The following is a 17,218-nucleotide window of genomic DNA, read 5'->3' on the forward strand; positions in this document are numbered from 1 at the left end:
TCATTTTGCATGACAGTTCCACGAATAGAGCCTTGCTTCAGAAAAGATTAATTACCGTCAGTAAATCCAAGGTGTAACTTCATCGAAGGCACAATACTAAGCTTTAACTACATACACAAATCTTTGCTGACCTGACAGTGATTAATCACAAACTTTGACTTTGATTGCAATCTTGATTAACTTTATTCATATTTGAACCATTTCTATTGCTTGCTGGACATTAAGACTCTCAGAATTTGGGGGTATTTTGTCACGTTTATAAATGTATATTTTGGTGTTAATCTAACGTCGTGTTGTGGGTAGACTTAAGTTGAATGTGCACACGTCCACCGAGACGTGATTAATTGATTAGCCTACTTCAATACACCGTCGTAGTGACAGAGAACTTTAATCTCTGTGAGTAGGCGGTCCTTCAATGCAGCCCAGGATAGATTCAACATTTGCAGCATTTCACATATAGAAATATAAGTGATTCTTTGATCTACCAAATTCTATGGCCATTTTCTCTGCATCATGTTATTAAGCTGGCCTACTTATCACTCCGCTATTCTACTGCCCTGTTCATTACTGTTACCCCAGTGCTGCCCTGTTCCTTAACACACTGCTGCACAAAAATGCCTAAACTCTCATTTCATCCCTGCATTTCACAATAAAATTAAAAGCCAACACAACGTGACCCTCCTCCCTACACAGCTGATGCGAAAATACTTACACATATTCAGCTGCACTGTCTGTAAAACAATTAAGCAATTACAAGCTAATTAACAATTCAGCTACTGGTAATTCAGAGCCAAGGGAGAGAACAAGCTGGCAAACATCACTAATTTTATTCAAGAATACGGTACATAAGAGATCCCTATCCTATCCTATCCACACAACAACCTGTCAGAAGATTACTGTGCCTACTGCAATTCATCCTAAAAGAGCACATCTGACAAAGATATAATACGTCTTCATTAATCAGCTATTGATGATGCACCTATAGCTATAAGCTATAAGCTAAAACACAGCCAATCACCTCTGACAACTGTCTTGAGGGCAATTCTGAAGCCCACTTAAAATTTACCCTACGCATAATGGGCAATGTCAGGTTTGGCATGTCCCGTCTATGCATCTGTCAAACAGTACATCTGTCAAAGACACAGAAGGCTCAAGTTTCATGCATGCTCTGCTACTTAATTAGAGGCACAAGAAATCTGTCATAATATCTTGATACAAGGAATCCATATTTGATTTTTTAATCCACTGAGACATTCCGCATGTGTGATGCCAAATTCTGCCTTACTGCTACCACTAACAGAGACATATGCCACTCGAGAGAAGACTATCACCTCCACTGAAAAACATTTCCAATCATCAACACAAATAACACAACCTGAGGTGTCAACGCTTGCGGTTAAAAGTCACATACAGGTAAACAGGAGCAGTGAGACAGAGTGGCCGGGAGAGGGGATCGGGGTAGCAGGGAAGTGAAACGCGGGGGGTGGCCACAGCTTCAGAGAGCGGGCTGAGACTGAGAGTGGCAGATGGGGGAACAGCACTCTGCATGGTGAGAGATGCTGAGGCCCAAATGCCACTTCTTTCATCCAAGTAGCGGGTCACCACAGAGCAGGGTGCAGCAAAGACGCCAGGTTACACACGCATGCAGGAGGACTGCAACCGAGAATAATGCCGCCATTCATATATCATAAATGTGAGTGCATATGCAGATTTTACACACATATATGCAAATTTTATACATAAATGCGTAAAATATTAAATGTGTGTACATGTATGCAATATATACCAGCTGGGTATGGCTTTCATAAATGTAGTCATCAAAATTCTGATTTGCACACCTCTCTTATTAACCTACAGGGTGCAAGAAAAGTGCAATCTACCACTAAAAGGGTGGAAATGTAGAGGCAACATTATAGCGTAGCTCTGTCTCAGGCTGGAAAGGGTCTTTCCATTTCAGTTCTGCCAACTGCCTCATACGCACACACTCATGGTTCAGCTTCAGGGTCTTACTCATACATGGACCACAGTCCAATCACAATGAAGCAAACACTTTCAGCTTTGGTTATCTGTACGTTCTCCCTTTCTTGCTTTGTTTTAATAAGTCTGTGAAAAGGCTATAGCTGTTCTTCAGCTACACATTTATTTGTGTAATTCTGTGTATGCATGTTCTGTGTATGTAAAGCTCCTAGTCCACTGCCAGTGTTGTTTCGATAACATCTCAAACAGAGCTGTGCGTGACAAAAGGCGTGTGGTTCTGCATGATTAAAACACGCGTATCTATCCTCCCTCTGACACATCAAATGCGTGCGTGTGAGCAAAATCAACAGTACACAGCGCCGTCTGTTACCACTGATGTGAGGGCAAAGAAGGTGCACGCAAACCAACACAGGCATGGAGAGGAGATGCTAGTGCAAGCTAACCAGAGCATTCCGGCTTGGTCAGATGACTGAATGTCAAACAGGGGACAACCCAAAAAAGCAAGAAATGCCCGGCTGCGCTCCTCTCTCGGTACGGAAATGTTTTGTTTACAGTCTCCGAACTGCTCTCAACCTCTCGCTAGCTCCGCATCACCACCCATTCAGCCCGAGAGCGCTGCGGTTGCCTCAAACCGCTGGTTTCACCTTAGAATGTTTCTTTTTTTTTTTTTTTTGATGTGCATTACACACACCACTGCATAGCGCTCCACGCAGAGACACGATCACCTCATCGGTGGAGTTCAGTGGCCCAGATCTGTCTGACAGGCAGTCACCCTCGTTACCAGGAGGATGATGGTGCCGTCTCCCTGACCAGGCTGCCACTGCCATTAAAGCGGTGAGAGGGATTCTCACAGTGCTGAATTTGGGTTTGAAACCTTTTATTTTCTTTGTTTAATGGTAAAATTCAGACCTGTCCAGGGCTCTTTTAGTCACATATAGCACATTGATGTCACCAGCCCACCTCAGATTTTACCAAAATATTTACCTGTGGTGTTGGACATGCAGAGTTCGGAAATCAGCCATTTTTTTTTTATCAAATCAAATAAAGATCAGTACTTAGGTAGAAAAAACTACAGAAAGGGATTCTGAGGGACAAGGTTTGAGAGATGCCATCAGAGAAATCGCAACAGCAAGGTGCGTAAATACTTGAACCTACACACCTCCAAAACCCATGACAGGGTCATATATATCACTAGACACAGGACACACCAAGCTCACAATGCCCAGGGGAGAAGCCATGCCCCCCCCCCCCCCCCCCCTCAGGGGAGTGAAAAGCAGCGACACCTCCACGCGAGTGCTGTTAACACGCAGCGTTAAGTGATGCCAAGTCTATTTTAACACATTTAAGCACCTGAATGAAGTGCGTCATGTCCTACTGCGCTGTGTCAATGAGGTGCAGCTGACGGCATCCTGGACAGGAGCAGACAAACCCTCAGACCTCCGGGTCAGAGCAGCGAGAGCTTATTTTGACCTGAGGTATCTCAATGTTTAAATTCTTCTTTAGGAGACCACACTTTAATAAGCAGCAGCACCATTTCAAACAACTTATTCAGACCAGTAGAAAAAAAAAGTACATGTTGTGAAGAAAAAAAAATCAACTGGAGCACTGATTAAATGGATACAGAATTGCAAGGTTAGACTTGCTTTCAGCAGCAGGCCTGTTCTAAAATACTGTGCCCATGTTTGGAGTTTGGTTTCATTTGGCTCAGTGCATTTTAAAGTGGTTCTGAGCTAAGCATAACCTGATGTCACACTGCGCTAGACAGCAATAAATCAAACGCCGAATAGTAAAGAGTGAACTTAAGTCTGAGGACGTACAATACAAAGACCTCTGTGGCGTGCGTAGAAGGACAACATACCGTGCAGATCACGAGACGCATTACTGACTGCTCCTTTCTGTGTCGTTTAGGGACACTACTGTTATATCCCCAATATCCCAATCTCCTCCTCATTTCAGACAAGGTCTACATCCACAACCATGGTGTGAATAAAACCTACATATCACAGTAAGCAAGAAAGAGAGCCAGAGCGAGTATTAAACAGAAAAAATGCACATCTGTATAAAGTAAGCAGTAACAAGCAAATTTAACAAGAACTGAGGCACTTTTTAAAAACTAAGAAATTTAAGCATCTGTGCATTTCAAATGGGTGGATATGGGCCACTTTCAGAAGAAGAAAAAATGAAGAGGCCTGAAATTCTGTTGCTGTAATTGTATATGGTTATCCAAAAAGAAAGAGCAAAATATGGTAATTTGTCAACGTGTGTTATCTTTTTTGTAGCAGCTGCGCAAACTGTGAAAATGGTTCCAAAAATAACATGATTTGATTGAACACCTTCGATTCAAGTGTCAGTTGCGTAAAAATTCCCTCAGATGCCATAACACAGACACACAGGCAGACAGGCAGACAGGCAGACAGGCAGACAGGCAGACAGGCAGACAGGCAGACAGGCAGACAGGCAGACACACACGTGTTTCTTCTAGGATTTTTTTCAACAGGGGGAAAGGGTTTTGTTGTACCTGGGTGGTGCGCGCGCGTAGTAGGCCGGCAGTCAGAGTAAATATCAATAGGTAATTAAAGCATCTGAAATAAAGTGACACTTGAGTGCAAAACATTTAGAACATTTATTGACATCTATTTATTCATACATTTGACCCACTACTTACAGAATACACTATATATTAGCCTCAGTGGCAAAGTTTGCAGCCTGGCTGAGAGCACTTAATTTTTCTTGGGTTTTTAAAGAAGAGCTCTAAGCCTAGTTAAATCTACCTTTCTCTCTCCTCTTTCTTTTTCCCCTTCTTTCTCTCTCCCTCTCACCTCGGCCGGGTGTCGCCACATGCCTCCACTTCCTGTATGCTGTTATACTGTAATATCAGCACGACTGTGATTAGGTCGCAGCCGAGTGCCAAAGATAATCACAGCCGTGCTGATATACAGCATAACAGCACGAGCTCGAGTGTGATATTGCTTTTATAGAACAGTTCTACAACCAAGGCTGTTTATCAAGTAACAATAATGACAACAAATTCTGTTTTTTTGTTGTTTATTCGGCTCCGCTGACAAAAACAGTTCCTTCAGGATTACATTTACACATGTTGTCAAGCAACACATAAAGAGTTTCTTGACTGCAGGTTAGTTAGCTAGCTAGCTAGCTAGCTACCTGCTTTTCATATCATACATGAAAAGGCTAGCTAAAAGGTAGGCAAGCAAGCCACTTTTAATCATAGCCCAATACAGGCTAGCGAGCTACTTTTTAGCATACATGGATGGGCTAGATATAAGGTAGGCTTGCTAGCTAGCTATTGTTTATCATACCCAACTGCAGGCTAGCTAGGGTCTTTTTTATCATACACGGAAACGTATCCACATCTGCGCTGCAACTCTGCATGGGCAACGATTTCATCGAAAACATCTGTAAAGCGAAGTGATACATAATAGTAAAATGTCCCAGTGCTGTAATACTCTATTATCAGCACTCTTTGGAATGCTCTTATGCAGTCAAATTACTCGACCAGAACGAGCTGTTGTATAATTCAAATTAAAAGCCCCCTGCAAAGTCGTGTAATTGTGACTTCATGACATTTCATAAAACCAGCAGGGCTGCCACTGCAAAATGTATATATCAGAAACACAGCACATACACAGAGGCAGACACACACACACACATTTCTGACAGGGTAAAAGAATAAAATGGAGACAGAGAAAGCAACAATGAGAAAATCAAATGCTCAATCATCTGCTGTTTTGTAACTTGGAATGCTAATTGGTAAAATGTACTGTTTCGCTTAACAGTGTTACGACCCCGTCTAGGGTGGGGTGAACATAAACTCGGGGAGCAAGAGGAGGAGAGAGAGAGACACACGCACACGAATACGACCTAGGACGTAACAACAGGCAGTAGGTTTCTGAGCAATTTTCTTCACCTTCAATCGTTCTTTGCATGGTCATATGAGCAGCACTGATGGACAGTTTCTCCACACAGACTGGTTTCATGTGCTACATAAGTCAGCCATCCTCCACTTCATGATTTATTTTGATCAGCTTATCATTTGTACTGTATTGCTTATGGTTACTGGGAGTCACCGCAGGGCCCTTTGTTCCTTCTGGAAATTGGGAGTGTTAATAGGGTGTGTTGTTTCCAGTCCCCACTGGGAGCAGACTGCTCCGTTCCTGCTGGCCATTGGGAGTGCTAATAGTGTGGTTCCTATTGGTTGCTGGGAAGGCTGGTAGGGTGAGAGCCTCACAGCATGTCTTTCTCCATTATGTAGCAAAAGTGACCCACAAATTTGAAATGTTAAAACATGTTAAAACTCAGCGTACCCCAGATTGGTACAGTAATGCAGGGAATTACTGGGACATCCTCACACTGACCAACTCAACATGGCCATGTCCTGAGCTGCGATATCCAGATTTAATCCAGACCTGAAGAGTGATCAGAGGCTGGCTGCATGAAGCATGAAGACACCTTCACAGTGACTGGGAGGTCAGTGGTGAAATCATGCAGGCCATTACTGCTCATTATTGTGAAGAATGTTTTCAAAAAGTGCTAGGTTAAATCCACCAACATCACTAACTCTGTGATAAGGGTTGCTGGGGGACTGGGGGAATATGCAAAATGTGAAGTTTTGCATGGTAATTAATACAGTTTACGCACACTAATAGCTTTTTCCTCTGTCCATTTTATTCCCGTCGCCATCAACTGAAACAGTATATACTAAATTTGTCTTCAGGACAAATAATAAAAAAAAACCTTTCCATAAACATTGTGAAATGCAAAGTTACAGGTCACTACGGACCATCTACGTTAATGAAAATGGAAAGAAAAAATGTCCTTAAAATGAACACTGCAAACTTTTGCTGCAGCAAAATTTGTGCTAAAGCAAATAAACCAAATTAAGCTCCATTTTACAATCCCAACAAGCTGGCAACAGAAATCTAGCGGGTGAATTAATTGGGAAAACAGTAACACCCAGTTTTGTGCTTTGACCCCAAGGATTAACTTAACAGATACAGAAACATATTTACTCACAGACTGAGTGGAAAACACACTGCAAATAAACACATGCAAACACTTGACTTTTATCCATGATAGTATGACTCCCAATGACCATAAAGGATCAGACTGGATTCTCTAAGAGAGATATACACATTGCACAAGCTGCACTCCGTCTCTTTCTACTGAAATCTTGCTGGAGTCCAGAAAGCAAATGACATGCAATTTACCATTCTCAACTGTACCAGGCTGTCAAGGGGCACTTCCCCTGCAACTACAAATGGCTATTGGGATGACAAGGACAGGGTTTTACTTTCAAAATGCTAACAAAAGGCAACAAGTAGAGAGGACACCTCGGTTGTCTGTATTTCAGAAGTAGTTACAGCAGCTCTTTCCCTTTGCTTATGCAGTGATAAAACATAACGCCTAACTTGGACATTATCACAAGTCTTAGGGCTCTGACAAGAGTCGACCAGCTGCCCTCAAAATTAAAATATTAGCATGTCACCCATCATTAGACAATTTAATCTTTCACCATTAGCTTAACTTAAATGGTTGTGATGACATTCTAAATTCCATCAAAAAAAGCAGGGGTGGTCTACTTGGAGGCCTTCAGAGCTTCATTAGAGGTCCCTGGTGTGGGTGTGAAGTGAGAAACCTTCCTTTACAAAATGGATTAATGTGCTAATTAATGTTGTTGGATCCTGTGAAATATGTAAAATGCTATGACAGCAAATACTTATGAGAGACTGGAGGAAGGAGTGTTCAGGTTTCCCCAGTCATTTCACCAGAGGCATGACAATAGCAGAACTGGAGTGCATGTGTGACACAATAACCTTTCCATCACCCCCCCCCCCCCCCCCCACGTCAAGCGTAAAATAAAGCTGATTGCACATACATGAACGCACGGGTGGATAACTAACAACAACTGACAGTTATCAGTATAAAAAAATGAATCGTACTGAAGCCCTAAGAACATTCTCACTGTGGCCCTGTGACACTGGTTAAGGTCTGACTCCTCCTCTGGGTCAGGGTAGCCACACTGTCTGTGGGGGGGTCACAGCAAGCCAAGCCCAGCAAACAAGTGCCACTGAGCAGAGGAGGAGCAGAAGACCAGAGGAGAGAGAAGCAGCGAGTTCATACTGACTGCTAGGACTTAACGTGAGCATAACTGAGCTTCGGGTATCTAAATTTAAAAATGATTTGTTTTCACTCAACCACATCTCACGCACGCGCATGCATGCACACACACACACACACACACACACACACACACACACACACACACACACACACACACACACACACACACACACACACACACAACATTCTCTAGCGCTGAGAGTAATCCGAAAGGCTCAAGCATGCCAACATACATATTCCTCTGCCAACCAAGTGCACACACTGCACAAAGGCTCACAGGCACACGCACATGTGCGTGCAAATTCGAGCCACCAAAAAAACCTCAGCAGTGTGCCTTTGGACTGTGGGTAGAAACTAGAGCACTAGAACGGGGAGAGATGCAGACTGAACTCTACAGAGGTGGCAGAATGTTTCTGTTATACAAGATACCTAAATAAGGTACCCTAAATCCATGAGTATATTATAGAAATACTTTCTAAAGTTTTTTCAAATGCAACACTCAACTACTTGTGCACATTTTGCTCATGCTTGACACAGCTGTCATTATAATATACTTAGACTTCAGTCCTCCTTTGGGGAAATAAACAGCTAAATTTATTGCCAAGATGAAACTGGTTGCTCAGTGCGAGCCTAAAACTTGTAACATCTGAGTCTTAATATTTATGCTTAGTATTTACATAAGTTGCTTTATTGCATAGGAAGATACAGCCAATTACTTGCAATAAACAGAGGTCATACTCAAATACTTGACAGACAGTCATGTGCTAGTACCACGCGCAATTGCAGTGCAAAGAACAGTACTAAGGGGCGGGGCTAAGGCAGCTTTCAAATAAGCAACTTCTCCCACCGTTAAAACTAAAACCTGAAACTAAAATCCGAGTTCTGCTTCTGCCTGCTTTGCCTTGTCTTTTCCCTCAGGTGGTACCAGCATCATTCCAAGGTTTTTTTTAATACTTCAGTACTGTCAGTGGTGCCTCGTTCTCCATTGACAGTTACTGTTGACTGACATGGAATACCATGCATGCAAAGACACATTTAGCTGCTCTATCTTGCTTTGGACGTCTCATTTTTTTAATATGTCAAGTTTCTCTCAGTCATTCAGCGCGCTTCATCAATTTGTGGCAAAGCCACGGGTCACACGACAAAAGGAGAGGCAAAATAATTTATTGTGATAATTAAATGGGCGGTTCAGTCTCCCTGGCCCTGACTGGCATGAGAGCCTTTTGGGACATCTTAAGAAGTTTGAGACTTTCACCATGCACAACTCCACATCACTGATTCCAACCCCACAAAGCTGGAGCTAGCCAGGAAACATGGGCAAAGACATCCTGCCCAACCACTTGGTAAAACCAATCAGGCGCAGGAATTTACGAAAGCTAAAACAGCGGCACACCACAATTTTATTTTGTCCATGTTTTCCAAAAGAGACTTTTCTGTGTAAGGCAATATCTAAAACAGCAGACAGCTATATGATGGAGAAACATCAGCAAAGAAATGGACATTACAAACACCCATAAAATGGGATCTTTTTTTAACATTTAAAGCTAAAATATCTGTCATGTAAACCTAAAACCTGTACTGGTAAACATTCTGCATTTTTTGGCAAAGTGTTTTGGCAAAACAGCATAAAAAGCCAGGAGAAACAACCTTGTGCACTTTGTTTATGAGGTGCTGATAGCTGAAATGAAATCAAATCAATCTAATCAATTCACAATTAAAAGAGTCAACTGAATTGAGGGCTGACTATCACACACTCTCTGGACAGAAAAGAGGACAGACCTTTTTAGGCCAGTTAAAAAGAGACTAAGAACTGTGAACTACACGTTTGCCTTGTTCCTTGTCAGTTTCGCTTTGCAATAGTAACCATCGAGTTTGAATATGTGCAGGTCAGGTGTTAATCATTTTCAGTTCAGCCATTACAACAAAACTCAACATCTCCACAAATCACCAATGTTCAGTCTCAAATCCAGTTTCAGACAAATAACTGCACTGATATGTCATAGGGTGAAATATGTCAAATCAGTACATTACAATCAAATAAGCATTCAGTGAGTAGAAAGACAGAGCTCATACATGAAGACCAAAAAGCAAGTATCCTCAGTCAATATATCTGCCCTAAACAAGTCCACTGTGACTCTACAGTTACCAATTCCATTTTCATTGTTGTAAACTTCCCTTTTGACACAAGAGGAATCCTAACACATCAAGCAATACATGTTAGGCCAAAGTTCCCCCGGCAAGCAGCTAGCTAACTATAGATGTACGTATTACAGCTAGCTACTTGCATCACCAGCATTTAAAGAGAACTGTAGAAACAAAGCATAAATGCTATCCTGAACCTCCTACAAATGGGGGGGGGGGGGGGGGGGGGGTCAGTTCAAATGCCAATATCAAAACAGAGGACCTACAAGTAGATTTAACTTCTCAAATTTCCACACGTTGATTTAGAGTGCTTATTTTAGACATGTGCAACATCAGATAAACTCCTGCTTGCCATTTAAACCTATCAGAACAACCCTATGCAGTGCAGTTCAGTGTAGAGCCCTGCTATTCAGGCATATTATCTCAAACTGGTAATCAGATCTCATTTTTTAAATGTAGGTGTTACACATCAGTCAAATTGACAGGAAGCATATAGCTATATAGTCTGGGAGCACTAGCAGCAAAAAAGTGGACAGTTGTCCCACAGGTAATGAAACATTGCAGGCTGGTAGTTCAGACTAGGTTTTGGAATTGCCAAGGGTCAGGACTACTGGCTTATCCACCCCTAAGGTAAGAGACATTCATTTATTTAGAGAGACATCTAACACTCAAACACTAAAACTCAGAATGGCAAATGGAAATTTTCTAATATCTATCCATTCCTCAGTTTATTCACGTATTAATTTTGTCTGATTTATCATCAGTTTAGGCAGTATAAATATGTGCTTTTTAAAGAAATGGCTCTTTGGAGATTCTAGCAGGCTAAAATCTCAAAATATCAATTCCTTCAAATGATTACAACTGCTTGCTAGACACTTCGCAGATGTTGAGTTTAGCCTGAACAGCAAAACCTCTCATCTCACCAGTGAGTCACCACTGGCATAAGCGCAGAGTGGCATGAACTTTCAAGTCAACAGCTATCTTACTATTCTAAAAACTATGGACGGATATGTGAGCTGGCTAACCTCAGGAAATAAAGAAAAATGCTTCATACTGTGTGAAACCTAAGAGTAGGTATTAGTCCAAGAATAGCAGTTTACTTTCTGTTTTAATGTATCAGTACATTGTTGTGCTAATTTGTTGAAGAATTTGTTATAGCTCTCGGTCTCACCCAAATTGGCCGCGTCTGCTGGTAGGTGGGATTAGCCCACGATATGATGGAATCAATCAACGGAATACTGGCAGCTTTTTGTTCTGCATTTGATATATACTCCGGGTTCTCCGTTTTGGTTTCTGAGAGATGAACAGTGCTCACTGACAAGCTTCCAACCTGAACTGAGCTAATTCTGAATCCTAATTAAGACCATTGGTTGTAAACAAGTACATGTGTGGCAGAAAGATGCATTTGTAAAACCACTGTTATTATGACCCAGTACAAGTACGCATGGGAAAATATTTCACCAAATAAATCTTGAAATGGTTCAGTTCAGTCTTCTGGAAAACAAACTGCATACATTTACACATCCAAACAGTTACTTATTTGCTATTAAAAAAACACGTGTATGGCTGAGGTGGCCACTTGCTTTGGCATATTTCCCAGTACAAAAGCTGAAGGGTCACCGTGGCAAGTTGAAAATCAAAGGCAAAAAATAGTTTCTCGGTTTGCATTTTGGCACCAGGAATAAATACACAGCCATTCCGATGTGAACAACTTGAGCTACGTGAGCATTGCAATCAGCGGCGTGTTTCTCTGGACAGGCACATGGTAGCTGTTCACCGCTTGCTATCCTGACTGCATTTCCTGTCGTTGTCTTTGCCGTGCTACATAATGGTGACATCACCAGGTCCACGCAAAATGAAGGATTTCAGAACTAGAGCACACTCATGGGCATGCAAGGAAAGGTGCTATGCCATCATCCAAAGCAGATTGGATGTGTGGACTAATACCAATGGAGAAGAGCGAGTAAATCATTCTACACAATGAGGAGTACACGACGCCGAGCTTTCGATACACAGCACGAAGACGTACGCTTCAATCTTAAAGTTATACGACTTATTATTATAAGTGGACGTGTTGACAGCGGTGATTTATTTGGCAGACCCTCAAAATGAATGAAGCTCTCGGCTGCTTTTTTCCCACGCTTACCCAATCCCTTTGTTTGTGAATACCCCCCTCCCCCAAAAACTTCAGATCAATAATCGCCGATCAAATGGAAGCCCCCACGTTACACCGCGACCTCGGAACAGAAGGAATACGAGTTAAATTAGCTACACGGGGTTTACACGGCACGTTTTGCCACATACACACATGTAAACAATGGTGTTAGCTAGTTAGACGGCTCTTAGATGTGGGGAAGTTGGCAAAAGGTAACTAGCCAACGGGACAGTCATTTTTCATCCGCGGAACAGACCGCGTTTAAGCCGCCTGCTTTGCGACAGTCACCTGTATCTACCTAGCACAAATTCTAGTAACTGAAGCTCCAGTGTCCTGCGAAACGTCTTGTGTAATCCCCACAAATCTAACTAACTAAATCTCCTCAAAGACAGCCAGCTAGCTACAGGCAACATAGCTCCGGGCCCATGTTCTTGGGACTCCTACGAACAAGAAAGAGGGAGATTCGATTTCAAAACGACTGGCTAGCTAATTAGCTAAACTACAAACAGTAAATATGCAGCCAGCTAGTTAACCGCGGTTTTAAAGTGGCCTTTGTTTGGTGCCTAATGCTACAGGTTGGTCGTGATGAGATGCGCCAACACTGGGTGCTACGCCTAACCCAACAAAACAAACAAACGGTGCGTGTTGTTGAAATCCCACGCCGGCGACACAAAAGCGAGTGAAGCTACCGTTTGAGTAAAGTGCTGCATCAAATATTAGTGGCTAATGAGCTGGCTAACGAACTACATAACGTTAGCTCACCCCCTACTAGGGCTTTCTCACTAACCTCAGCTAACTGTATTTCTCTCCTCCCTATCCCGCCATCTTGGGCCGATATGAGCAGCCATTACTTAGCTACGGTAGCTAACAAGTCAGTTAGCTAACTAATGCACGGACTGCCTAGCTAGCTACGTTTTAACAACTCCACACCAGTCGTTCCCAAAAACTGCGTATCACTGGCACTGCAAAAGCCGAAATGCAAACTAATGACAGCCAACACACTGCGGTAACGAACACTGCAACTGAGCTAGCTTTCTAGTCAGCTCGGTTGGTTACAAATGTCGATCGCAGATTGGTCCATACACCAGAAATGTGAGCGTTAACTTGAAAGTGACTACTGGTTATGTAGCTAGCATGCTTATTGCTTACAACTCGCGACAAACATTAATTAGGACGTAAACACTACGACTGAAAATGGTAAACATGGCCTCCATCCAACTCTTTTCTCCAAATAAAACTTCCACCGTATTATACCTAGGTAGCTGGCTGGGCTAATGCTATACCAGCAAGCAACCTAGCCATGATCACTGTTCAATCCAGTGTCAATTTAAGTACTTTGCTACATAGCAATTGTTTAAATAATGGTAAACAATAAACAACGGTAACATATGAGATACGCACGCTCACTACTCAGCCAACTACGACCGCAACTGCCTACAACTCATTTACTGGGTATCTCAAGCTAACTAGCTGGCTAACTGTCAAACCAGAGGCGGCTAACGCTAGAAACGATACCTAGGCAACATGCCACTGTAGCTAACGTTAGCCACTGCTGCCAGTGTTCAAACTGACTGCAATATCTGTCACAGCAAGTAGCCATCTAACATTACCAAACGTTATCTAACTATGCAGTAATACCCAACTAGTTGCCTGGCAAGATATCAGCGACATCTGTTTATTGAGAGGCATGTCACCGTTTCAAAAAGAGCTAGCTGGCTAACTTACTTGACTAAATCACTAATGAATTAGCTCGTTCAATGTCCACGCAGCTATAATCATGCACCTAACGCTGTGTACTCCGTTTAGTTATAGCTAGCAGAAACATTTGCTGCACAGCAAATACATTATGAAAACACTGGGGCGCTAAGGGCACAAGAAGCGACCAGGTTTCGCTAACGTGACATGGTTCCGTTGAAGCAGCAAGGTGTTACACAGCTAACTTGCTCGCCAGCTAATGTGATCCAGGAACGGGATACAGCGAGCCGGAGCGTTTTGTCCAGGAGCCGGCACTGGCCCTCTTCTTGACGTACCTTTAACAGCAAGGCCTTCGTTCTGGCGCCATCTTCATGAAGCCTCTGAAATCCAAACAGTCGGCTGCAAGCAGAGAAGACAACACAGGCGGCTCCGTTACTTGAGCTGTTTTTGCAATAGATTTTTACACAGTTAAATTCAGCGACTCGTGTACCGGGCGTTAAGAAAACCCTGCAAGTTTGCGCAAGGCTGCGTTTCTAACCTGTCTATTTCGGCCAAGCTGTCCCTCTCCTGTGCTGTCAGCCTCGGAAAGTCCTCTTCGGTTTCACTCGCTTTTCCCGCCGCCATTTTCTTTTCCTCATCACCAGCAGCGCCGAGACTTCGAGCAGCGGCGCAGGCGGCAGCGGCGAGCGACACTCCGCACGATTTCATGGAAACGCAGTGGAGGAGCAAACGAGGAACTCCACCGAAATTAAAAAAGCAAACGAAAAATAGATCCAGGAAAAGCAACTTTTTCCCAGGATTAAAAATGAGAACGAATTGTTGCCAAATCCTTAAGGAAAACAAATCCTCTGGATGGTCTTTTACATTGTTTTATGCTGCATAGTTAATGCAGCCAATACCGTGTGTTGCATGCAGTGCTGTTGAAGCAGGGCTTTAAACTGGGTGTTATTTGGTAATATCACAAACTTCCCCCAACCACCAGCTCAAAGTTGTTGTAATTGTGTCATCCAGGCAAACCCACGCCGCCGTCGTCGGAACGCCCTCTGCTTATTCTGCAACCAATGGTTTCTGTTGCACCTCACCATGTGACCAGCCTTGTCTCGGGGTTCCTTTCTCCAGAGCTTCGTTTCTCATATAAACTTTTAAAGGGAGGTTAAAAAACACACACTCAACTTTACGCATCCCTTCTGCTCGATCCGATTGGCTTTACTTGTTGTATTGCGGTGACGCAAATCCACTTTAAAATAGTTTGTTGGCTGTAGTCCCTGTCGTATAAGCCATATCAAGGTAGGCGGGGTTTTATTAGCAGCACGGTAGGTTGCAGTACGTATGCAGAAGCGATTGCAATGTCTGCGTCCGTTTTTAAGTTAGGGGGTGAGCCGTGGGAAATCGCATTTCATTTTGGTGGTGGTGAGAGATGCAACGCAGTGATTCCAGCTTGCTATCCGTATGTCCTCGCATTTTCCGGCAAAGAAAGTTGGCTAAGCCAAGAAGTTCACCTCATCTTTATTTACGTTCATTCTTGGCAGTGGGCAGTGCCCAGCTATCCAGTGGATAGGCTGAGAATGTTACCTCATTTAATAGCCATCAACCAGCATTATTCCCAGGGGATTTTCGTCTTGTAGTAGTTGCCAATGAGAAAACAGATATCCAAATGACAAAAATACCGAACATTCGCAGTAGAAAGTAGGCCTTTGTGTTGGGAACAGGAAATAACTGCTGCGATGCGCATTGCTTTAGTGACCTTTAATTCCCTTAATAAACTGTTATTTTGATTTAAAGCATGTATAAAGTTAGTGCTATTTTAAACGCTTACCATTTATTTATGTTGTTACCATCTATTTCATATTATACAGTTGCAAGATTTAAGATGGTAGATAGGCTAAATATGTGTACGGTAAGATATTAGCAGACACCCTTGAACGGGGTAGTTCCTTAAAATGACAAAATACACATCATGCTTTGGGTTGCGCCATTGTTTTGTATACACACACACACACGCACACACACACACACACACACAGGGGTAGAGAAAATAATGGAGACTGCAAACAATACATGAATATTTATTAGTAAATATGGCCAGCCATTTCCTTCACAACAGCTTAATTCCTTCTTGCAATGCTGTTATACAAGTTTTGAACTGTTTCTAGTGGAATACTGTACAATTTTTCAAGAAAGAAAGCCTCTGGTGCTTTAAGAGATGATGAAGGTGGAAACCTACTCTGCACTCTGTTTTCCAGAATTTACCAAAAAGGTTAAATAATGGTTACATCTGGCGAGTGAGGAGGCCATGGAAGGTGTTTGACATCATCCTGGTGTTCATGAAGCCACCCTTGAATCCATTTAACAGTGTCTATGGTAGCATGATCATCTTGGAATATGGGGACATCTTGAGGAAACAGTGTTAGCACTGTAGGATACACCTGGTCACCTGAAATGGCTTCATATACCTTGGCAATACCACGCAGAGTAACAATCAGACCCAATGACTCTCACAAGATGGCTGCCCATACCATATCAGTTCCAGCATCATGTTTACCAGGTGGTTTACCCAGGCAGTATGGGTTGAAGGCTTCCTTAGGCTTTCTCCAAACAGGAACCTGTCCAGATGTATGAAAAAATAAAAAAGTGACTTCCCCAACCATATTACTGTCTTTCACTGCTCAGAAGTCCAGGTTTTGTGCTCATTACACCAGGTTATGCATCATTGCACATTGGCCTGTGTTAGAAACTTTCTAAAATGGCAACCCTACCATTAATATCAGCTTTGTGAAGCTCAAGATGTACAGTTTTTGTTGAGACTGAGTCACAGACTTGTAGAATCAGTTCTGTGGTTGTTGCTTTACGGTTTTTTAGTGCCTATCCTGTTAAGTGTCTGTCCCTGTCGTTGAGCTTTGACTTGCAGCCACCATTCCTCTTTCCTGATGCAATTTCTCCTTTTTTGGCACATGCTGTCTTGGTGTTCAGCACTGTTCCCTTTGAGACATTAAATCATTTCGCCATTTCCATGACTGACACATCTGCAGTTTAGGCACAGACTTTTCAACCACTTCAAACTCTATTGAACCTCTCTTGTTGTTAATTTAAAAAAAAAAAAACATATATTAG

The 17,218-nt window shown here is 42.6% G+C and overlaps 1 protein-coding gene across 2 annotated transcripts in view; it reads right to left on the reverse strand.

Annotated features, from left to right (window-relative positions):
- Window positions 1–15,105, reverse strand: part of LOC118788649 (lysine-specific demethylase 6A-like) — a 67,981-nt gene extending 52,876 nt beyond the window's left edge. For both annotated transcript variants that reach the window (XM_036544625.1, XM_036544624.1), the window contains exons 1-2: window positions 14,646–15,105; window positions 14,443–14,506 (exon numbers count right to left, since the gene is read on the reverse strand). In XM_036544625.1, coding sequence (XP_036400518.1) covers window positions 14,443–14,506; window positions 14,646–14,815 — 234 coding nt within the window. In that variant the 5' untranslated portion in view covers window positions 14,816–15,105. The remainder of the gene's footprint in view (window positions 1–14,442; window positions 14,507–14,645) is intronic.
- Between the last annotated feature and the right edge of the window lie 2,113 nt (window positions 15,106–17,218).

The sequence above is a fragment of the Megalops cyprinoides genome, chromosome 14 (assembly GCF_013368585.1).
Source record: "Megalops cyprinoides isolate fMegCyp1 chromosome 14, fMegCyp1.pri, whole genome shotgun sequence".
Taxonomy (NCBI): Eukaryota; Metazoa; Chordata; class Actinopteri; order Elopiformes; family Megalopidae; genus Megalops; species Megalops cyprinoides.